At 43.7% G+C, this 24,830-nt stretch overlaps 1 protein-coding gene across 1 annotated transcript; it reads left to right on the forward strand.

The window, feature by feature from the left end:
• Positions 1–2,973: 2,973 nt before the first annotated feature.
• Positions 2,974–24,475, forward strand: runx1t1 (RUNX1 partner transcriptional co-repressor 1). The gene is made up of 10 exons (XM_071545677.1): positions 2,974–3,115; positions 4,659–4,900; positions 8,111–8,200; positions 12,654–12,835; positions 16,683–16,945; positions 18,245–18,333; positions 18,938–19,133; positions 19,778–19,849; positions 22,819–23,009; positions 24,152–24,475. The coding sequence occupies exons 1-10, from the start codon at positions 3,001–3,003 to the stop codon at positions 24,473–24,475; spliced, it is 1,764 nt and encodes a 587-aa protein (XP_071401778.1). The 5' UTR covers positions 2,974–3,000.
• The last annotated feature ends 355 nt before the right edge of the window (positions 24,476–24,830 follow it).

Here is a 24,830-nt window from a genome sequence, read left to right on the forward strand (position 1 = left end):
TGGCAGCCAGGAGTAAGACTATATGTTTCCACTAGTTATTCTGCTGTATCCTGAGTTTATAAAATAAATAGTCAGATCCAGACCTTTTACTGTGGTGAAATTAGAATAGTAAACCTTTCTCATTTTTCCCAGGTTTAAGAGGATGGAAAGTGAATGGAAACAGTATGCGTGTGTGTGCGTGTGTGTGTATGTGTGTGTGTGTGTGTGTGTGACTGAGCCAGTTATCAGTGGTCGAGCACAGAGAGCGAACAGTGTTGAAAGTCTGGGAAAGACTAGGGCCTCCCTCTCACTCTCTTCTCTCTGTCATCATATTCATATTGACTCTTCTTTCACCTCCATTCCTCTTTTCTCTGCAGTTTCTCCGCTAACCCCAACTCTGCATCCCTCCAAGCTCCTCTCCTATAATGCCTCCCTTTCTTTCTGTAAATTTGTATTTTAACCTCCCTCTCCCAAACTAAAGCCAATAAAAATTTATAAGCAAGTTAATGATAAAGTAAAGTTAATAAATAGATAGTAACAGCATTTTTGCACCACCAGCCCAACCTGAACCCAATCATTAAATGAGAATTTCAGCCCAGCCTGGCTCCTGGTTCCCTGTCCTGCTCTATCTCTCCCTTTCCCCCTACCAGTCCCCCAGCCTAAGTGCCAGTGTGCTGGGAGCCAGATAGATCCAACCTTCCCAGTGTCTTTATCAGCCAACCCCTCCTAGGAAGGCTCCAGAGGGCGCTTGGTAAGAGGGGATGGCCCTCCACGGTTACTGGGGAGGAGGGTGACCTCTGTCTGGGGACGGGATGTGAGAGCGCTCCCCTTCCTTCCTGCTCCTCTGACAGCGTCTGACACGGATGGGTCTGGATCTGTTTGCAAGGGAGCGCCTTGTGGATCTCTGAGAAGCTCCCAGAGGCTCAAAAATGTCTCTATTATTCTCTAGCTTATACAAAGAGATTGTTTTAGAGAATTGGTGTTCTGATCATAGCATATCACCGCCCATACACAGAGAGAGGCCAAGCATTATTGTTCCTAAGTAGTACATTGTCAGTCATAGAAGCCTTGTGGAACGTGTATGTATACTATATGTATGAAGGTATGTGCATATCTTCTTCTAAGCTTGATGGTTTCATTCAGTTGTGTCATATTCCTTTTTTTTTCAGAACATAGAATGAATAAAACTGACCTAAAGCCAAAGGTTGAACCTGGAAAGGGAGTTATGGAGCGCACTCTATTTAGCTTTTCAGTGACATCTCCATCTCTCCCTCGCCTGCCTGCTAAAGCCAAGCTAGCGTGACTAAAATACTTAGTCACAGTGCACCTCAGCACCAGTGAGGCAGTGTGCTAGGGAGGCTTGGGCCTAGCTAACAGGCTTAGGCTATCACTGTCTCTCTCACTTCAATATTTCTCTCTCAGTTTACTTGACAAACTTGACATGATGGAACCCAAGCAGTCTGCACCAGTGTGCACTAACAGATATGTGTTCTGTACTGCACAAACACAGCTAAAATATTCAAATACATGTATAGATACATATAAATATGACGCATGCATGCATCATGTAAAATGCACATGCTCAAATACACACACACACACACACACACACACACACACACACGACCATGTGAACAGTGTGTGACAGGGTGCCACCCTGTTTCTGGAACATGTACCCTTACCACCCTGATTACAGAACAGGGGGTGGGGGGGTCTGTGTGTGTCAACGTTTGAGTCGGTGCACACGCATACATTCCATGATTGCAGTGTGTCCTATATGTCCCCAATGTCACAGATAGCGCTTGTTTCTCTAGCAGGCTCCTCCCTTCCCTCTTCTTTCTCTCGCTCTTCACCCTCTCTCTTCTCTTCCCTTTTTTATAATCTCCCTTTCACAATGTGCCACAGAGACGGTTGATAACTGCCTGTTGACTCTGTGATAGGCTGGTTACTACTATTGCTGAAAGCAGTTGTGTATCTTATCCGACACAATGCTTAGGCTTAGCCCATGTGCCGGTGCAAGACTCTGATAATGTCTTGTTGTTCTTATACGGTCGATATCGTCAGTTATCAACTGAGCCTAAAGCAATTGAATTAGGTCAAAATAGGCATCTGATCAAAGAAAATGTTTTCTCTTTGATAAATGATTTATCTTTGCAATTTCTTATAAGGGGTGTGAGTATGATAGGTGGTAATGGTGGTAGGTAACGTAAATGCATGCATTGTGTTTTTATTCTCTGGTGTGAGTTTGTTTTTGCCATAAGAATCAGAGAGGGCAGGACAAAAGACCCTAGTTAAAAATAAAAAGAGAGCGTGTGTGTGTGTGTGTGTGTGTGTGTATTTCCTAGCTCAAATTAGTTCATTCACTAGTTGGTTGTCTGCTGTGGCCCCTTCCTGAACAGATGTGAATGTAGTATCCAGAGATACAAGCATTAGGATAGTGTGTGTGTGTGTGTGTGTGTGTGTAGTGTATGTGTGGCATATGTATATGTGTGTGCATGTGTGCCGTGTGCCGTGTGTGTGTGTGTGTGTGTGTGTGTGTGTGTGCACACAGGTATGTGTAATGAGCACTGCAGTCGTTAGTAGGGGAGGGGGGTGCTGGGTCCCATTCTGTACAGCGGGCATGCAGGATGGCACAGATGGTAGTGGAATGAGCACCCGTACTCACTGCAGATTTACACTCCTCTCTAGGGCGTCTGTGTGTGTGTGTGTGTGTGTTTCTCTCTCTGCTTCTCCTCTCTCTCTCTTATTTCTCATTTGACAGTCTGAGCATATGCATTAGTGTCATTGTGGCAAGACACACAGACATATGATGTGGTGAGCTGCTTTTTTGCACAACTAGTCTGTCTAGTTCAGCTCGTAGACGCTTTGTTTGCAAATGAAAGCCTGCTGCTGTTTGCATGCAAGCAAGTTGATGCAGTTCTTCTCGATCGGGTAGACAAATGTGAAATATGTGATATCCTAACATCAACTCTTCTCCTTGTCCTTTGTCTTCCTTCAGACCGCACTGGGAAGCGCTCCACCATGCCCGACTCACCTGCGGACGTCAAGACACAGTCCAGGTTGACCCCCCCCACCATGCCGCCCCCACCCAGCACGCAGGGAGCACCCCGCAACAGCTCCTACACCCCCACCACATGTGAGTAACACACGGAAAATACACACACCTACACACATAAAGACAAACAGACACACGTGCGCATACACAATCACAGTCACACCGGTATGCATGGAAAAACATGCATAAATGCATACACACATTGACAGTGCATACGTAAAACCCCAAAATAGCCAGTATCCCAAGACTCTCTTAACAAGTTGCATTGAGCCTTTTCAAATTGCAGTCGCTCCCAACAACTCTCCCAACAAGTCCATTAACGCCCACGCTTATGAGCGTCGGGAGCTTTTGCATGATGTGTGCATACTGTAGCCTCTGACGAGCAAATTACACCCTAGTATTCACTTAGAAGTGCATACTTAACACTTGCATGAAGAGCACTAGAATCAAAGAATCAAAGGCCCTGTGGTTCAAAACGCTCAGAGCACTCAAGTCGGCTTTAGTGGAGCTAGTTCTGTGCAACGGAAGCATTATTTTGTTCTCTTTCTCTTTCAGTCTCAATTGCTTAGTCTCCCTTTCTTTCTCTCTCTGGTGTTTACTCTCTCTCTCTCTCTCTCTCTCTCTCTCTCCTCTCTCTCTCTCTCTCTCTCTCTCTCTCTCTCTGTTGCAAACACTCGGGATGGTTCAGACTCCGCAATTAACGTCGGGGCTTCCGTGCGATGAGGGAAGAAAGGCCCGCTCTCTCATTACGCATGCCGAAGGTTTTAACAAAGCAGTATGCTTTGATTTCCATCCGACGTAATTGTTACCAGATGTAGTTGGAGTATCTCGTCTCTCCTCTCTCTCTCTCTCTCTCTCTCTCTTTCTCTCTCTCTCTCGTCTCCTTACAGTGGCGGCTTTGGACGGCGGCCAGAGGGGGAATGAGTGGATCGCTAGTCAAAACCTAATCTCATTAGAGAGAAAGCTTTATGCCGCCTTGTATCTCTTTGTACACCAACCCCCCCCCCACACACACACACACACACAAACATGCACACACACACACACACACACACACTGCCATGCTCTGGCCCGACGGGGGTCACACTGTCCCACTTGTTTAGACTGTAGGGAAGGAGGGAAGAGGGAAGGGGGAAAGGAGGTGGAAGCGGGGGGGGGGGGGGGGGGGGGGCATGTCTCCAAATGCAGAAAGATGTTTTTTATGGAGGATGCCGCAGAGGATCAAAGGAGCCGCGCTGATCGGAAACAAATGTTGAGGACTGCGAATGTTTGCAGAGGGATGTAAATCATTCCAAACCAGTGGTCAGCTTTTCCATGAATTTGACCTATGTTGTTTCCTTTGTTGTTTTTTTAAAGGCACACTCAGTGATTTTTACAAATAGTCACTTTTGGTGATTTGTGTATAGCAAAAAGTGAATGGGTTACCAATTAAAAACCAAAGTTCAAGTGTGTCTGCGAAGGTGGTATTCACCAACATTTCAATCTATCCAAAGCACTTTGACATTTTGGTTTATATTTTCAAGCACCCATTCAAACACTCACATAGAGTTTTGAAAATGGTAAACACTGCTCATTTTGCTCTCGATTCTCATAACGCAGTTCTCTCTGTCCTTGTCTCACGCAGTAACCAACGGCAGCAGCCACTCCCCCACGGCACTCAACGGTGCTCCGTCTCCTCCCAATGGCTACAGCAACGGTCCCAGCTCCTCCTCCTCGTCCTCGCTGGCCAACCAGCAGCTGCCGCCGGCCTGCGGCGCCCGGCAGCTCAGCAAGCTGAAGCGCTTCCTCACTACACTACAGCAGTTTGGCAACGACATCTCGCCCGAAATCGGGGAGCGGGTCCGCACGCTAGTGCTGGGGCTAGTGGTGAGTAGCTGTGGTGTTATGTGAGCTTTAGTTCAAAGGGTTCATGGAGTAGGTCTTTCCTGAGAAAAATCCTCTGGCACACAGGAAGTGATGAAAAAAAGGCCGACACTGTGCATAAAGTCAGCAGCCGTACTTGAATCAATTAGTAGGCTACTTGAGAATAATTCTTAGCATTTGTTCACCATGCTTGGAGCACCAGATGGGTGTTGCTCTCTCACCACATCAGGACAGTTTAGATAGTGTTGTCAATCACAGAAAAGCATAGTAAATTGACTTTGAAATACTTTCCTGTGATTATGAAAACTTTCTAGGACTCGTATTGTTATGTGTGGTAAACCACCCATCTGGTACTCCAGACATAAGTGTAAAATAAACACAAAGAATTATTTGCAGATCTGTGCCTCCTGGATTGACATCCATCAGTCCTTCTGCCCCATTCCTACAACACAATACCTGGCAGGAATATAAGTGTTGACTAAAAATATATATTATCTTAATAAAATGAAATAAAATAAAGTAAAAGTAAATTTCAAATAATAATTGGCTTTCTTATTTTCAAGTGATGTTATCATTTCTGAGGATGTTCAGGTATCTGACAAGCTATATCTAACACATGCTCCTTGTTTGTAAGGGAGTACAAGACACAATAGATAAGATAAGATAAGATAAGATAAGACAAGATAAGATAAGATAAGACAAGATAAGATAAGATAAGACAAGATAAGATAAGATAAGATAAGACAAGATAAGATAAGATAAGATAAGACAAGACAGGGTACAGCAGAATTGCAGCACTAGAACATAATAAGTAAAAATGTATGAATCAAAGTATGAAAAGGTAAAGATTACAACATTAAGAGGACGTGCAAAATAGCATCAGTCAGTAGTAACAGTATAATTTAATGAGATGAAGACAAAATGAATGAAAACTATGTGTGATATGGCAAAAAATTAATCAAAATAGGTGTTGTATGAATTAAGTTTGAAATTACAGCATGTATACAGCCTGTGCAAATGTGCTCTGAACAAAAGATTTCTGCAATATTTACTGCAAAATTACAAATCAAGACCGCATAAATCAAAACATTCATCTCACATAGATTTGACAACACAGATGTGTTTCTTCGGCTTAGCTCGCATGATGGTATCAAGGCTATATCACCAAGAGTATTTGGTATAATACATGCAAAAATATAAAGATTTACCACAAGTCTGTGTGATCTGAGAATTTTTGAGCATAACGAGCTAGGGAATACAGAAATAGTGATTGAATGCTGTGCAGAGAGGAGGAGGAGGCGGAGGAGATGGAGGGAGGAATTTTTTTAATTACAGAGCATAGCCTCCTTTTGGCTTCACCATGTTTATTTTTCTCACCGTCTGCAGACGCACATGTCTCTCCTGTGTCCTTTTGGCTTGTATACCTCCCTCGCTCTCTCTCTCTCTTTCTATTTCTCTCTCTCTCTCTCTCTTTCTCTCTCTCCCTCCCTCTGTCCCTCTCCCTGCCTTATTGAAAAGAGTGACACCGTTAATTAGCTAGTTGTGTGCTGGGGAGAGGGAGAGAAGGAGACTCAGGAGGTTTCACTAGCTGTCAGGAACAGCCCCTACGCAATCTGGGCGAACAGATGTAAGCCTGAATGTAACAAAATTCAGGTCTGGGAAATAACGCAGAGAGAGTGGGAAAAAAATAATATCTGCTTTTTTATGTTCTCTGTCTCGCTTGTTTTGGGTTTTTTTCCTTGCTTGTGTTTTTGCTTGTTATATAGCTCATTCTTCTCTCGTGTGCGTGCTCACCTCTCTCTCTTCCCCTCCTCTCTGCATCTTGGGAATGCTTCACGTTAAAAATTAAAAATAGTGTCAGTGCCGTCTTGTCAGCCATTAATGTGAGTTACAGACAACCAAAGAAGGAGAGATAGAAATTTGCCTTTGTTTAGAGCTGGAGGGTTGACAAACTGAAACGCATAACCCACTTTGGACCTCCCCACCCCCCCAAACACACACTCATACACACCTCCTCCCTTGTCTGCCAACCAAAGAGAACACACACACATATACATACATATACTATCTCCCTGCCTATGTGTCTACTGCCTGGCCCATTCAATGCTCCTGTAATGTATTTCAGTCAGCAGCCGTGGTCTTATCTGCTGTCTGAAAAGAGACAGACAGACAGTTACATGTTTGGCACTGATGGAGAGAGGTGAACACAGGCGTGGAGCACTGTGGCATGAGCGTGATACGGCTCATGTACTGTCTCGATAATGATAAGGATGCCATGCATGTACGCATCGAGTCCACAGCGGCAAAGCCGGTAGTGTGTGAACATCCAAATGCGTAGCCAAGTGATGGATGCAAAGCAAAGGTAATTAAGAGGAAAATACCTGCATGCTAATCCTTCCCCCTGTGATGTTATTAGGAAGCAGTATTTCAACCAAATTCCTGTTTGTCAGGCGTTCCTACAGGGGCTCCATGCCTAAAGATCCTGTGCAAAACTGCAAGATATGTATTATTTTATGGGCATGTATATAAATTAGGGAATGCAATGTAAAAATTACCTTGTTTTATATCTTGCTTTATGCCATGGTTGGCCCCTTTAATGCTGGAAATATAAAAAACATGTATTTTTAACCGGTACTGATAATAAATAAGCAGACTGATGCTAATCCAAGCCCTGTGGGTTTGAAAACACATTGACATGCCAGGCCAACAGGTCATGTTTAGATTAATTGTGTCGATGATTGGTTTTTAAAATAACCTTTTTACATATACAGTATATATACAGTATATCTATATCTTATCATTACTGGGTATGTGTATATGTTGTTCATGTGCAGAAGTACAGCCTTACTTGTGCATTATAATTTACATGCATATCCATGTTCAAAAAGAGTTTGTAAAAACAGGAAAATTAAACACATTTATGCCCCACACAGCATATTTTTTGATGATGTGACTCCAATTCATATATGTGTATTTGTCTTGTTAATTGGAGGAGATGTGTGTCTTTGTTTTCTGTGGGTCTTTCACTGTGGCCCCGCCATATGCTTCCTATTACAGAACCCGAAACATTCACTCCAGGCCAGGATATAGCTTAGCTTCCAATAAGTAATATTATCACTTAATGCCTTCCACATGGATTCATGTGTTTTCCCTTCCCCCCCCCCCCCTCTCTCTCTTTCTCTCTCTCTCTCCCTCTCTCTCTCTCTCCTCCAGAATTCCACGCTAACCATCGAAGAATTTCACTCCAAGCTCCAAGAAGCCACCAACTTCCCTCTGCGACCTTTTGTCATCCCCTTTCTGAAGGTAGATATATAAATATATATACTGTTACTACAGAAAGCCAGTCTGCCTGCCTGCCTGGTCGACCAAATCTGGAAAGCATTTAGCCGGCCCAGACACAGATGTGCATACTTCTGTTCATGTTATTTATCCCTCCTCTCTCTGTATTTCTACAGTCGTTCTCCTTCCATCTCTTTCTTCTCATCTCTATCCTATATGTTTCTGTCTTGCTTCTCTTTTTCTCGCTTTCTGTATTTCTCTCTCACTCTATCTGTCTCTTTCTCCTATAATTTAAGAAGTCATCTCAGTGCAGAGGCTCTCCTCCTCCTTTAGGACCCCTCTTTTCACATAGCAAGCTACATATAGAATGTTTTTTTTTCTCTGTAGTATTTCAGCTGGAAAGATGTTGTTTTTTAAGAAACTTGCTTAACCCGTGCCGGAGTACAGCACAGCGAGTCTGGTTTTGGCCCGAGGACAATGTCCCCTTTCATACGCTCCTTTCCAGCCTCCTCCTCCTCTTTCTCTCAGGCTTGTTTTGTCATCGATTTTTCTTCCCGCTTAGCCACATTTTCGGCGAGTACTTCCCATTTTCGACCATTAGCGCGGTAATGCCGGTAGAAGGAGCACTCTCCTGCACCATCCAGCCTTGCCCCCGCCCCAGCCCATTTGTCACCGGGCGGCTCGTTTCAATCACAATGGCTCGCCTCACGTCTCTTTATTCCAGTCTGGGAGATAAGAACGAAGAGAGATGACAGTTTTTATTTGTTTGCATTCTTGGGTGAAATAGTGGCCATTTATGCGCATTTGGAGTGTTTGTGTCAGACGGGTGTGCACATTTTGAATGTTTGCAGGAGTCGGTGTGCTAAAATGGTCTCGAGGTGAGAGACCAGTTGTTATGGTTTGTTTTGGTAGTCAAAGATGACAAATGGGTCTGGGGTTGGGATTGAGGGATGTACTGTGTAGTAGTTTAGATCTTGTTATGGGCTTCAGATGAAGCTAAGATCAATATCAGTGCCTTGCTGAGAGATGGAGAGCAGGGAGAAGCCTAACACTTAACACAAAGCTCATTTGTTTCTATTACACACCTCTGGAAAGATTTTTATCTCTCTCTGGCTCTCACTCCGTCTTGCTCTCTTTCTCACTCTCTTCATAATACTTTTTCTCATCCCTCTTCCCTATCTCTCTCTTTTTCTACACCTCCTCTTTCATCTACCATTCCCTCCCTACTCCGCTCTCCCTCTCTGTTTGTGTCTGACTGACAGGCATGAGGTGAATGTTATTTATGAAAACAAGACAGTCGGTTCTCCCTGAACACAGTACCATCACACGATCCAGTGTATGTGTGTGTGCTTGTGCGTGCACACGTGCAGATGTGTGCGAGTGTGAACTGACATTCACAAGCCAATATTGTCATGGCCACTGAGGTCCTGCATGGCTGTGTGCAGCAGAAATTGGTCCCACTAGGACCGCCGTTACTGGCTGTTAACGGGATGCTGAGACACAAACAGGGACTTAGTATCCTCCAACTCTCCCTCTTCTTCCCTTCATCACTCCTTTATTCTCATGCTTTCCTCATCTTTTTTCTTCCTCTCTTCATTCACCGCCCAATTTGTTCTCTCTCTCCATATTTTTCGAGCTCTGTCCCGATCCCTCCCTGTCTCTGTTTATCTACCGTTCCATCCATCCTATGATCCCTCCTTCCCTTTCCTTCTCCTCTCCTCTCCTTGCCAGATGGTTAGTGTATCACTGGGACGGCTGCAGAATCAAAGATGCAACTCGTTTTTTTTTCTCTCCATCGCTCCTTCTCTCCCTCTCTCTCTCCCTAGTCTAATTTTAGTGTCTTCCCTCTGCGGGGCCTTTAATGCCAGCTACCATATGGTAGCGGAGAGCAGTTGGGGGTGTGGGGGAGCTTTTATAGGTGCGCAGAAGCACAGCTGCAACAATGCGCGTCAAGGCTCAGAGTTTTTCATTACGCTAATGTTAGACCTAGCCGACCCCCCCAACCCCCGCCCCATCCCACTCAACTCCTTTCCCCTTCTCTTAATACCAAACCACGAATTGGTTATGACTATTTCCTGGAAGAAGGCAATCATAAACCGCACAGCGCCAGTGACGTAATGCGTTGTCGGGACGCCTGCCACGCGAGACAACAGTCTTATAAAGTAACAATATGTTTCTCTGTTTTCAAGGTTATGCTTTTTTTTTTTAAGTTTGTTCTTGTCTTAACTGTCAAGTGTTTTGTTTTTCTTGTGTCGTGGCAATGCGAGAGGAGTGCTGTGAGACTGAGCCAGTGAAATAAACACACATTTAGCCAAAGAGAGAGGAGAGACGTGTTATGGAATAAATGAGATTGGAGGACAATGTAGAGATGCAAAACCAAGTCACCTAGCTTCTCCTCCTACAGCTGTTACATTGATGAAGTGCAGCACAACCTGAACACGGCATATTCTGAATAGGTTTTTTGGCACAGTTTGACAAAACGACACATTCAGTATTTTCACAATAAATCATCCCGGGCTGATTTTAGCTGAAGCCGCTGAACATTAAGTAAAATTCTCCTTCTATGCAAGTGCAGATGTTACAGTAACTAAACAGAAGCAAATCACCATACTTCATCAAGTGAAAAATGATCTAGTCTCTTCAGTGCTACATATTTCTTGACTCAGTCTTTTTCTTAATGCATCCCACGTCTCGGGCAATTAGGATGACCTCCAATTAATGAAAGACGAGTTCACGAGGGTCAAAGCAATCTATTTTACGCTCTTTTTTCAGAGGGTAATTACGATCATAAACTATTAACGGACCATTAACTCGGGCAGGTAAAGCGAAGGCCAGTGCTTGGCATTTCTCTCACTGCAGCCAATTACTGGGGAGGGATATTAGCGTATGAGTGAGTATGAAACATAAATACCAGTAAACAAGGTTGTGTTTTATGTATAATATACCTTTATGCAGGAGGGCAAAGACGAAATTGACAGGGGATGGTTGAAGAGAGAGAAGCAAATGAGAAGAATAATGGGACGGGGGGAAAGGAAGGATAAGGGAGTAAATAACAGAGCTAAGCATGGAGAAAGAAAGGAGGAGAGAAGAGAGAAACAAAGAGAGAATTCATTTTAGAAGGATAATGAAAGAACGAGAAAGATTATAAGAGCGAAAGAAATAAGGAAAGAAAAAAATAAAGCAAGAGAGATTAAGTTGCTGAGGACAAAACAAAGATTAAGAGGCCTAAAACTGACAAAGATGGCCCCTCCAAAGGCTCTTGCGATGCACTCCAAAAATAGCCCCCACTCTCACTCTGAACCTGACTGACGCAACACTTTCATCCTCTTGCCTCAAAATACATCCCATCAGATGTCTTTGAAGTCCCTCCTCACATACCTGCATGACCTTCTAACTCCGCACAAGAAAGCAGACCGCCTCGTTATGTCAAAGAGAGAGAAAATAGCTGCAATTTCTTTAAATAAAAAAAAAAAAAAAACTCAACTTCAAGGTGTCCAGGTTGTTCTGTGTAAGCTAGAGAGGCACTCTGGGGGGGCTAATGCACCATGGGTCAAGGGAAGTGGTGGAGGTTCAGAGGTAATGAGAGAATGACACTGCAGAAATGGATTTCTTGTTGCCTCAGACTGATGTTTTGGGAATGCAAAGAGAGAGAAACTTTGGTTCTAATGTCATAAAAGGAACATCAAAGTTTATGGTTTTGGATTATTTCTTTAGATGTGCTGAAGGGTCATTTATATTTTCAGTTTCTGTTATATGTTATGAGATATACTGTATCTCTCATGACGGTTTAATGTTGAGTGGATGTTCTGCCTGCATATCAGTTAGTTATATATCTTTATATATATATATATATATATATGTTTGTTATGATATAAAACATCAGAGGGAGGCAGCTGCTCTATATTTTGTTCATGTTCGTATAAGACGCACAAACCCATAAATGTAATTTTTATATTTCAGTTGCATATTTCCTCTGATATTTCTTCTTCTATGGAAGAGTGTTAGTAGACTTTGACTATCTTACAGAAGAGCAGAAATACTTACATGCTTCTTATTGAAGTTCATCAAATCCTTGACATTTTGTTTTATGCAGTTTCATCAGCATTATGTTTTCACTAAAAGAGAGATCTGATCAAGACATTTAATTTAATATAAAAAGCTCATCTTCAGCATCAGACAAAATGTCACTCGGTCCCAAATGAGCAGAAAAAGAAAACAGAGAAAGAGGAAGAGTGTGTGTGTGTGTGTGTGTGTGTGTGTGTTGTGTGTGTGCGTGTGAGCTTGTGCAGTTGGTCCTTTGTGTCTGGGTGGGGATAACAATTTTAATACAGACAAGGGAGTATAAATTCTACTTTTTATATTTGTCGAGGGACATAAAAAGCCAAACGTGATATTAACAATTCTCACTTCTCTTTTCAGCACATAACAAAGCTCATCATCAGTCTAAAAGCTTAACGTTGTCTAAATTGCTCTGCAGGCCAACCTGCCGCTCCTTCAGAGGGAGCTGCTCCACTGCGCCAGGCTGGCCAAGCAGAACCCGGCCCAATACCTGGCCCAGCATGAGCAGCTGCTCCTGGACACCAGCACCACCTCCCCGGTGGACTCATCCGAACTTCTGCTGGACGTCAACGAGAACGGCAAGAGAAGGACACCAGACAGGTGAGGGAGTGGGAATGGGTTTGGGATGGATTTGGAATTAGGAGTTTAGTAGTGAGCGGATCTTAAAACTGCAATAAGCGAAATTTTCTGACCACTAGAGGGTGACAGAAGCCGCAACACATTTGTAAATAAAGCACAGCAAAGTCACTGCACTACGGAGGCCTAGCAAGGACAAAACTAACAAAGCACCGTGCATAAAGGCTAATGGCTAAGCTAAACGTACCTGCTGAGAAGTCTCACCAGTTACCAGTCTCGCTTTGACAGACCTTTCTCTCGCTGAAGGTTACATTTCCAACAATGACAAGTGAAGAGGGAGGGAGGAGCTTCGTTGCAGGGCGGAATTTGACAACAAGCTTTCAAAAATTGGTGAAAACAGCAACACATTTGGCCTGTGTGTATGGATGTTGGTTTATATCATTATGTCTCAATGAAATCTCCACATAGCACACATTTGTTTCAGAATTGGTTATAAGGTCTGTTATCACTTATTGCAGGTTTAATTTGGGTTTTTGGAGCGAACAATGTCTATATTTCTGTCTATCTGTGGCAGATGGGTGCCTTTGAATGAGGATGTTGCATGCTTCATAATGAACCTCATCCCGTCAGGTTTGTCCTGATAACAGGAGCTTTTCACTCGATTATTTTCTCACATGCGTAAATCCCTTCGAGTCTGCCTACATCCCTCCTGAACCCATAAACTGCTCCACAAGCCCAGGCAATGTAAGGCGATGGGGAGAAGTGTTAATGTATGTATGGGAAGTGTCTGTCAGCGCGCCGCCGGGCCTCGTGACGTGCTCCGCTGGACGCCTCGGCTCCCGGCTCCCCGCTCCTAATGGGCCAGAACTGAGTGAAGGAAGAGAAGGGAGGCGCTTGTGGCTTCATGAAAAAGTGTGGCTGTGTTTGTATGTGTATGAATCCTGTCTGTGTGTGTGTTTTTGTTACATGTGGGAGCGTTTACATCTATGCTTGACTGGGTGTGTAAGCATGTGTGTGCGTGTGTACGTGTTTGAGCGTGTTTGCGTGTGTTCATGTGTGTCTGTCTCTCTGTCTGTGGCTCAACCCCCCACCCCAGCCAAATCATTACATCCATTTGTTGTCACAGACTCCGGTAATGACTCAATGTTCCCTGCTCTAATGGACAAGCAGTGAGACGTGCCATCCAGGAACACACAGCACTGTGAAAACCTACCAACCAACCTACCTCCTCTCTGCAACAGCCTGGCTCCCAAAAGAGCAGAAACGCAAAACACAGAACTTCTTAGAAAGAGGAAGTGTGTGCGCACGAGTGTTTGTGTGTGCCTGTGTGTGTGTGTGGGTGTCTGTGCTTTGTCCGTGCCCGTGCTATGGGTACACCGTGTGCGTGGTCCTTTGAAATAAAGAGTAATTCCTGGGGGGCTAAAATTTTTAATACAGGCAGGGGAGAGGAAAATGTACTTTTTATATTTGCTGAGGGACAAAAAAGCCGAACGTGATATTAATAATTCTCACCTCTCTTTTCCCCCAACGGTTGGATAGGCTGACTTTTTCTGTAATACCTGCATATTTGCAGGCAGTCTGGTGCGTGGGGGAGTGAGCTTAGGGGAAAAGGTGTGTGTGTGTGTGTGTGTGTGTGTGTGAGAGAGAGAGAGAGAGAATACAGTGAGAGAAAGAGAAAGTAAGTAGGCATCTGTATTCAGTGAGAAAATGTGCGTTCTGTTTGTGTGAATGTGCGCGCGTGTGTAAACGTGAATCTCTATCCAGCGTGATACACCTCTGTGTGTGTGTGTGTGTGTGTGTGTGTGTGTGAGAGTGTGTGTGTGTGTGTGTGAGCCTAGGGAGATGGGCTGATAACACATACAGATGAGGCTCCAGCACCAATACGGCTGGCTAAGCACCTCTCGTTTCTGCTTACCTCTGCTCTGCATTCCCGCTTATTGGAGCCTTGTGTCGGAATATTGGAATTTGAGTGGGAATCCTTAATTACAGACTACAATGCACCGTCAATGCGTCCTGATTAATACCGCGGTCTGCGCGAATTGTGTTAGGAATGCCTTTTTGTACGGTGTACAATATGCACATAAGAAAATATATTATATAGATCATGTTTTTCTGTGAGCAGCAAATATGAATGTTGCTCATTATCATAATTTATTATATATGCTGTTCAGCCATATAGATTGGTTTAATCAGATTACTATAGGAACAGTGTGAGCACATGCATTATGTGAACACTTGCAGATACAGGGAGTGTGTGTGTGTGTGTGTGTCTGTGTGAGGGCAACGCACGCATACGCATGTAAATTGCCCATGTATTCATCTAATACAGTAGGTAGAGTGTGTGTGTGCGTACATTAATGCGTGTGCGACTGTGTGTGCATGTGCATGCGTGTGCTCTTGCGCCTGTAGATGCGAACATTGTTGCAGCAGGAAGGCTGGGGAGATAACAGTGTGGTTGGTGGGGAAAGAAGAATGGATGGATGAGCCAAGGGAGGCAGGGAGGGACGGACGGATGGAGGGAAAGAGCATATGGAGAGCCGTGGATGAGCATTAGGAGCCCATAAAAACAGCTCATTAAGAAGTTCAATCTGTTCATCAGAGAGAGAGATGGGGAGGAAGAGGAGAGAGAGAGGGAGACAGAGAGAGGAAGAGGAAACAGGAGGATTGCAGATAGTGGGGGGAGGTTGGAATGATTTAACTGTGGACTGACAAAGCTCAGAACACACACACACTTACACGCACACACATACAGGCACACAAGCACAGGCATGCACACACGCAAACACACCTGGCCACATTAATCTTCAGAAGCAGGCTAACAAAAATCCACCTGATCCCCTGGAAGCTACTCGTATGTCTATGTGTGTGTGTGTGTGTGTGTGTTTGCGTGTGAGTGTGTGTAATTTGTGTAAGCTCACACACACATTCAAGCTTTAGTTTGTAAGTGTGCATATGTATGAATGGACATGCTTTGGCTAAAATAATCTCAATGTGATTCCAGGAAAAAATAGCCTTCCTTTGTCTGTTAGCAGGTCAAGTAGAATTTTTTACTGCAGCACTAGAGTAGAACAGTGTAGAAAAGCTTTGAAGGACATACACTGCATATCAGTGGGTTAAGGGCCATGCCATGCAGTTGTGATGTTGTGTTTTACGTCTAGCTTTCCACCTGTCATGTCATCTGAGTCCCATGTTTCCTATCCTCCATTTTTACTGTCCGATAAAGCAGAAATGTAATTCATATAACACTTGCAAAACAAAATGCATCATTATGGAATAGATCTATGCAAGGAACCTTAGTATTGCCATCGTCCTCTCCTCTCCTCTGATCCCCGTTCGCTCTCCTCTCCTTTCCTCTTCTCTCTTCTTTTCTCCTCATCCACCCACTGTGCCTCCAGAGGTCTTTTGTTCTTTGCCAGGCTGTCACTGTGAACAAGGATGTGCTCATGGTTATCATGTCTGGTTAAACCAACACTGCAAAAAAGATCCATCTTAACAAGTCATTTGGTCTCAGTTCAGTCATATTTGGTGTCATATTCCGTCTTAAAATATACATTTTATTAAAATGAGTGGAAAATTCTGCCAATACGGTGACATAATTCCACTTGTTCCCAATGAAGTTTCACTTGTTTCGGGAATTTTATACAAACAAGTGACAATATATTGAGAGACAAGGCAGAAATAAGCCAGATCACTCAATCACACACACTTGATTGAAGAAAATACATTGGAAACAAATGAAATTATCTCAGCCCACTGCCTGATTTTCTCTAAGAAAGAAAGACATTAAGATTCAGCACTAGACTAAATGATTTTTCCAGTGAAGATGAATTACAAAATCAAACCTAATTTCTCTCTCTGTCTCTCCACCCAGAACCAAAGAGAACGGCTTCGAGCGAGACGGCACCCTGCACCCGGACGTGCACCCCAGCAAGCGGCCCTGCACCATAAGCCCCGCCCAGCGCTTCAGTCCGTCCAATGGGCTCTCCTACCAGCCCAACGGCCTGCCCCACCCCGGCCCGCCCCCTCCGCAGCACTACAGGCTGGACGACATGGCCATCGCCCATCATTACCGCGACACATACAGACACCCCACCTCCAACCACCGTGAGATCCGGGAGAGGGCCAGGCCCATCGGTGAGGATATGTGTGTATGAGTGTGTGTGTGATAGTGAGTGAAGATGCAGTGCCGTTACAGAGACACATACTGTCATAGTTTTTTACAATATACACTTCCAGTGAAAAGTTTGGACGCACCTGATTGAATGTACTATGTTTTTCATTATCTTAAAGCCATTTTGATCTAAAGGCGTATGCTTAAATGCTTGAAATTTGTTTTTTAGACGAATATAAATACTGAAGTTGATGCTTATGTATGCATTTCTTTCCAAAGCCTTTGCCTTTCCATCAAGGCAAAAGAATCTAAAATAAAAGATAGTTTTGATTTGTTTAACACTTTTTTGGTCACTGCATAATTCCATTTGTGTTATTTCATAGTTTTGATGTCTTTACTATTATTATAAAATGTGAAAAATAGGAAAAACTTTTGACTGGTAGTGTACATGGGGATAGTGAGTGAAGATGCAGTGTCACTACAGAGACTCACACCCAAAACCCCAGTTTCCCAGTTCATGGCATACTGTCATAGTTTTTTTTACTATATACAAAACGAGGAGAAACACACAGAGGATTTTATATACAAAAGTAAAGGTTGTTACATCAGTTACATCATTCTGACATCATCCCTTTGACTGTTTGTCATCATACCACCGAGACCATAACAAATAACAGACAAACTCATTTTAATAAGGGATTCAGTGTCTTGCTCAAGGACACGTCAGCATCTCTCTAACCACTAGGCCGCCCTGCTGCCTCAAGAAGCTCAAGCCAAAGGTCACCGGGACCTGTTGACTAACGGCAAGTCCCTTGAAGACGTGTGAGCACACAGCGGAGGCAGACTTGGGCACAGTGTCAACGCATTAGAGACATTTTTCTGGGCAGACCGAGCCTTGATGAAGCCGTAATGACGACTTTGGCTCTGTTCTAAATATAGGAGAGACATTTACCATGTCTCGCCTTGTGATGGATGTTTATTGGACCAGAAGCTCTGTCACTTGAGCCCTGCCCTCGGGCTGGGAGAGAGAAATGGAGAGAGAGAGAGAGAGAGAGAGAGAGAGAGAGCAAAGAAGAGAGGGACTGAGGGAGGAGGGGAAAGAAAGAAATGAATGGAGAGAGAGTGTCAACCAGGGAGCAAATGAGGGATAGACAGAAAGGAGAGTAAGGGAGTGATGGAGTAATGTTACGCTGATGCTCTGTGTGATACTGACTTGACCTTTGTCTCTCTGTTTTGATCTATCTATCCATCTATCTACTATCTATCAACTCCATTCCCCCCCCCTCTCTCTCTCTCTCTCTCTCTCTCTCTCTCTCTCTCAGGTATGCATACAGGCACCAGGCAGGAGGAAGTGATTGACCACAGGCTGACAGACAGAGAATGGGCAGAGGAGTGGAAGCACCTTGACCATGTAAGAAAAGTAATAACATTTTTTTATTACTATACCCTACAGTTCTGTCTCTGTGAGTAACAGGGATTTTCAAAGTTCTCATTTCAGCCATATATTATATTATATTATATTATATTATATTATATTATATTATATTATATTATATTATATTATATTATATTATATATTACTACACTATATAAGCCTTTTTTATATATCAGCTGTCGAAAGAAAATTCCTGTTTAGTAACTGTACAGAATGATTGTGTGTGGGTGTGTGCGTGCGTGCGTATGTGTGCATGTGCATGTGTTTTTACGTGAATGTGCCTGCAATATAACAAACAGTAAATATTCAATAATTGTTGCATGTGTGCTCATTCCTAGCTTTTTATAAATTTTGAGTCCATATGAATGGGTGGATTTGGCATTTTTAGGAGGATGAGAATGGATGCCATCATCCTTGTTAAAATAAAAAATTGAAAGTGTCCTTTTAATTAACCCCCCCCCCCAAACACACACACACACACACACACACACACACACCACCACCACCTTGTTGAGTATCAATCAACCTATCAGCGTCTATGTGTGAACTCAGCGCCTTGTCCCCTCCCGTCTGCCCCCAGCTGCTGAACTGCATCATGGACATGGTGGAGAAGACGAGGCGCTCGCTGACAGTGCTGCGGCGGTGCCAGGAGGCCGACCGCGAGGAGCTCAACTACTGGATCCGGCGATACAGCGACGCCGAGGAGCTGAAGAAGGGCGCCGCCAGTGGGCAGTCGCGACAGCAGAGCCCCGCAGCGCAGGACAACGCAACACCAGGTAGGATACCACACACACACTGTAGACTGCTTTAAGCCATGTTCCAGTCAGATACAGTGGCAGATGTATGGTGACTCTCACAGATATCGAAAAGTGAGCTTCGTTTAAGTTAGTAAATGCACTGTGATGGAACATGTATCAATTTCAAACTGTCTTTTTTTTGGGGGGGGGGGCAATTGGTCTTAATTCCTCCACTGGGACCTCCATTTCTTTGTGGGTTAAACATTTTATTTGTTAAACAGTATTGTATTGTAATTGCATCCATTTGGGCGTCCTGGTGGCTCAGTGGTGGGAGGCGCGTACCATGTAGCCGCAATGTCCTCGTTCAAATCCGGCCTGGGACCCATGCCGCGTGTCATCCCCTCCTCTTCTCCCCCTTTCCTGTCTCTCTCAACTAAAGCACAAATGCCATAACAATAACCATTAAACAAAAACAATCTATCCATCCATCCTAACTATCCATGTAATTTGTTCAAATTATTTTACTTCATGCCTCGATCCTTTTCAAGAAACATCACAGAGACCAATCTACCAAGTTGTAAAAACATGCTGATTGGTGCTACAATCTACCGCACGGTGTCATGCATAATATTTGTAACTGGGTGATGTCTGACCGTCTTGCCTGTGTGTTTGTGTCTGTACAGAAATTCACAGGGAGCTGCTGCACCGGCCTGTGTCTTCTGGCTACGTCCCCGAAGAGATCTGGAAGAAAGCTGGTGAGCAGCACTTCCATGCCTGTCATCGCCACACAAACACACACGCACACACACACACACACACACACAGTTTTTTTTACATCCCTTTTGCTGTGTAGAAATCAAGGCCATCTTTTTTCACCCAGATGACTCAGGGCTGGATGTGGATGAGAGAAGCTGCTTTAAACTCCGTTCTCCCCCCTCATCCCAACGTCGCCTGCTGTCTGCAGCCTCTTCCCCTGGTAGACTTGGATTAATGTGTCAAGCCGCTCTTGGAAAACCATTTGTATTTGATACAGTAGGAAGTTAAAAGATAGAGTTTCACCAAGCCACCCCGCTCCACACATTCCAAATATGATGTCAGATCGTAAAATTATTTTACTGCTCTGGCCGAACAAGGGACATAAGTAGCTTTTACAGTTAGTCCAGTGGTTATGCTATTAAAAGTACGGTAGCGAGGCTTAAGATGTCTTTTTGCTTTTGGCTGTTTTGTAATGCCCTTAGCGATAACAAAATTGTAGTTATTCCATTTAAAGAACCTGTAGTAGGGTTGTAGAAACGAGTTTGTAAAAATAGCTAAGATTGAATATTGAAACTAATTTGTTGATGTAATAGTTTTCAGTAGCTGTCATTAAAATAGATTTTTGTAGCATACACAAAAATAGCATTCTTTCAACTTGTGAGCGCAGCTGGAATAATCATTATCACTATGCTGAGAAACCGAAAGAATTTTCCAGAGTGGGTTCAATGCTTGAGGAATCCACTTTGTATTCACAGTCAGTGATACAGTATATCTGCTTTTTAAACCCCTTGGAGAAAAGAAATTATCCCCTTGCTTGACCAAGCATGATGTGTGAGATACTCAGAACAAGTAATATGCATTTAAATTGAATTGAGTATCACCATCGGGACTCTGCCAGCTCTCCACTACTCTCCTCCCCTCCCCAGCTTAGATCGATCTTCCATCTGAAGCATTTGGTGTGTAATCACAATTCCATGCACAAGGCATATATCACACGGCACCAGGGCAATTTCCATGACTTCAGGCAGCACAGTAGGTTAAAGACAAAACCACCCTGGTTTAACAATTTGGCTCAATCACAATGGAGAGAAAATGTCTCTGTCGTCAAACTAGCACTCATTTTGCCTGGTATTGAAAACATAGATTTTTATGTTTGTAATACAAGAGTAGCAATGAAATAGAATTACAGTGAAGCATATTGGTGAGACATAACGGTGTATTTCCCTTTTGTCTCTGGGATAAATGGTGCTGGCTATTTCTCATTCTCTCTGCGTTCTTTAATTTTTTAGTATCCGTTTTTTTTCAGTATCCTTTTCACTTCAGTCGCATATTTTTCTAGCTGAGGAGAGACTGATTTAAATGTGACCCAGGGAGGATTGCAAAATAGGATTTTTAACACAATGGAGTGCGGCGGTGAATACATCTGTTTGAAATGGGCAAAATGTTTACAGTTGGTGATAAATATTCAAGCACCTTGCACGGTGTCCTACCGGTTTCCCACTTCCCTTCGCCGCATGGGCCTCTGGGATCACAATGGAAATGCATAATTTAAATATAAATTGCCTGATTTGCATACACAATTAGTCAAGTTACAGGCTTGATGGGAGCAAACAAAAAGCCCTCCCTTTGCTTTGACGTTCAGTTGGAATTCCACCGCTTAACACCCGCGCGGCAAGGTTATTCAATGCACAAAACAAGTTTAAAATAACACATTTCTCCAGCTCAAAAGCACATTTTCTAAGTGATTACCTGGGATTAACTGCCTCATGCTGCTGTGTGGAAGTTATTTGTCAAATTCAGAACCAAAAAATGTAATGTTTATATCGTTTATTCGTCTTTATAAAAGACAGAAATCATCATTTCAGTGTATTTTTTTTTCAATTAGCCATGCGTGTCAACTTAGAACATCGCGCATCCATCCTTTAGTAGATCAAACCAATTAAACATGCCACAGTCCCTGTCATAAGAATGTACTAATTAGGTGGGGGTATGCAAAGCTGATAATTACAGTAGATTTAGCTCTTGGTTGATAAATATTACTTCCTGAATGCCTGAATAAATCAAGTAAGGCAATTGATGAGGCATATGCAAATGCTACCCAGTATCCTATATTTAGAATCTTAAATTTGGTGTAGCCTAGTATGAACCTGCTATATGCTGAGCGCTGATCTAGGAATAAGGGCTTCCTTCCAAAAGCATTCATAGCCGAAGTAGTTCTTTGTCTCCCTTGTGAAACAAGTCTCATGTCTTCTCCAGAACTACAAAGTATTTCTTTTCTCAGATTTCGTTTCTTCTCATAAAAGTGATTGACAGTCAAGCATCAGTTTTATCACAGTCTCTGTCTCGCAGATGTGCCAGAGATTTATTAGGTGAAGCAGCTTTTACCATGAGTCTTTTGGGAAGCGCAGTCCTAGATACCGCTGCTGTCGAATGAAACTTTGCATTTCCAGGTTCTTTTTCTGGTATTAAGAAAAATGCTATTATTTTTAGATTGACAACCATACATTCTTGAAACTATACAATAGGATTTGGATGGGTTTCACATACTCCAGGGTTACGACACTTACTCAGCACATAAATGTAAACATTGAAGTGAATCACCACTCTATTTAAGAAATGACATTTTCAATTCTATGGTTGAGGACAGTCCAATAAATATTTGCTAACATGAGCAAGTCTCAAAAGGTGTGAAGTCTGGAGCTGCTCCAAAGAGAATGAATGGGGAAAGATAGTAATAGATGACCCAGCATGATTATCTGGGGATAAAGGTACATTTTAGAACTGACCACACTACAATAGAATAAAGCTCATTTGGGGTATAAAAACTCACAAATATCAATTGTACTGTCCTAGACCAAAGGAATAACATATGAGTTCTTAAAAGGTTTCCATAAGACAGGATGATATGCTACACTGTAGATCCTAGTTACTGGCTCCTTGACATCCTCTGTCTCCCCGCTCTTTCCAGAAGAGGCGGTGAACGAGGTGAAGCGGCAGGCCATGTCCGAGCTGCAGAAGGCCGTGTCAGAGGCCGAGCGCAAGGCCCACGAGATGATCAGCAGCGAGCGGGCCAAGATGGAGCGCACAGTGGCCGAGGCCAAGCGGCAGGCGGCCGAGGACGCTCTCTCTGTAATCAACCAACAGGAGGACTCCAGCGAGGTAGGGACACACACACACACACACACACACACACACACACACACACACGCCATCATCTCAGTCTTTCAGACAACGAGACAAGTCATCATCTATTCCCAATATTCTTTTGTGTAATATTCAGCCTAGTCGTTTGGCAGTTATTTTGGTATTGGTATCACTTTGACTGTACTTGTGCTGCTAGCAAGTGCCAACTGATCTTGTGACTCCCAAACGACACAGATGATGTGATCTTTCCCTACAAAGAAGGGCCTGTCTTATCTGATTATCCTATTAGTAACAGCAAATCATTGTACCTTTCAAATATCAAAGAGATGGATGATTATTCACAGCTTTTAAAGGGATCATGCAAATGGAAGTTATTTTGGCGTCAGGAGACAGCGGGAGAAAGGGAAAAAGAGAGCAAAGCAAGGTCAATCAAGCATCTATCTCTCTCTCTTTCTTCCTCCCTCACTTTTCCCACAGAGTAGCTACCATGTTTAGAAAGGTGTTACTAATTCAGCTAAGAGGAAATAAGGCAAGGAGCTTTCATTTGCTAATCACCATTGGAGACCTTGACGTTTAATCAGTTAAGTGAGGGAAATGTGGCTCACATCTGACATTAATTGCGGGAGTGATGTTTATGAGCGAGAGAAGCGCCCCAAAGGAGAATTTTCAGAAGCTGTTTGTAACCTTGTTCTCCTGTTTCCCGTGGATCTGCAGCCGCCCTGTCATAGCTGCTCTCCCTGCGGTTTCCAAGATATATAAGATGCCCTGAGTGTAACACGAGATGGGTTTTTGATCTGTCTGTGGTTTGTTTTATGCTCAAGTGTAAATGCAGAGCCTTGTTCAGTTATGTGCAATCTGCTGCAGTGATATCTGATGGTAATCTTCACGCTGCGTTTGTTAGTTCTCCTTTTGAAGTGCGTTTTTGCAATTATTCAACAAAAATTTGATTTACATTTTTTTGTTTGCACAGAGGCAAAAATAACAATCTGGGTTGCTTAATATAGTTAAATCACATATTGAAATTAATCAAATATAGATAATAAAATTTGTTGACTGACAAATATAAATTAATTGACTGGCCCATCTACTGTCTGCTTGATTGTGAATTCTCTATATTATTTTTGGCATTAAGCAACTTTCTCTCTCTGTCCATGCAGAGTTGCTGGAACTGCGGCCGCAAGGCCAGTGAGACATGCAGCGGCTGCAACACGGCGCGCTACTGCGGCTCCTTCTGCCAGCACAAGGACTGGGAGAAGCACCACCATGTCTGCGGCCAGACCCTGCAGGCCCAGCAGCAGCAGCAGGCCAGCCAGCAGCAGGGGGGCGGCCCGGGGCCCGAGACCCCCGCCCCCGTCAGCTCCTCCGCCTGCACCCCCAGCAGTGGGGCCGGGAGTCCGGCCGCCACTCCGCCCGCCGCCACCCCCCGCTCATCCACCCCCGGCACCCCGTCCTCCTCTGCCCTGGACGGCGCGCCACGCTAAGACTCTCAGATGGAGGATGGAGGCAAAACCCGCTCCGCCTCCGGGGCGCGGCGCCAAGCCTTCTACCCCCACAAACAGCATGACTGTCTAAATTGCCTCGCAAAGATGCTAAGCTAATGTGGCTAAAAGAAAGAGAAGGCAATGCTTCTGTCTATCTTGCAGTGTAGTCATAGCAGGAGGAGGAGGTCCATAATCGGGTCATATTGACTTGCCATGACTTTAAAGAAACACAAAGATATTCTTTGTTTTTAATGAATTAATTAAATATCAACGTCCTTTTATTGTTACTATTGCTATTCTTGTTGTCTATGTTTGTCGTTGTGCCTGTTGTTGTTATTGTTGTTGATGTCATTGT

Source organism: Centroberyx affinis, unplaced genomic scaffold (assembly GCF_046629955.1).
Source record: "Centroberyx affinis isolate AG114_WGS23_722 - 3 ecotype Tasmania unplaced genomic scaffold, CSIRO-AGI_Caff_v1 ptg005018l_1, whole genome shotgun sequence".
NCBI lineage: Eukaryota > Metazoa > Chordata > Actinopteri > Beryciformes > Berycidae > Centroberyx > Centroberyx affinis.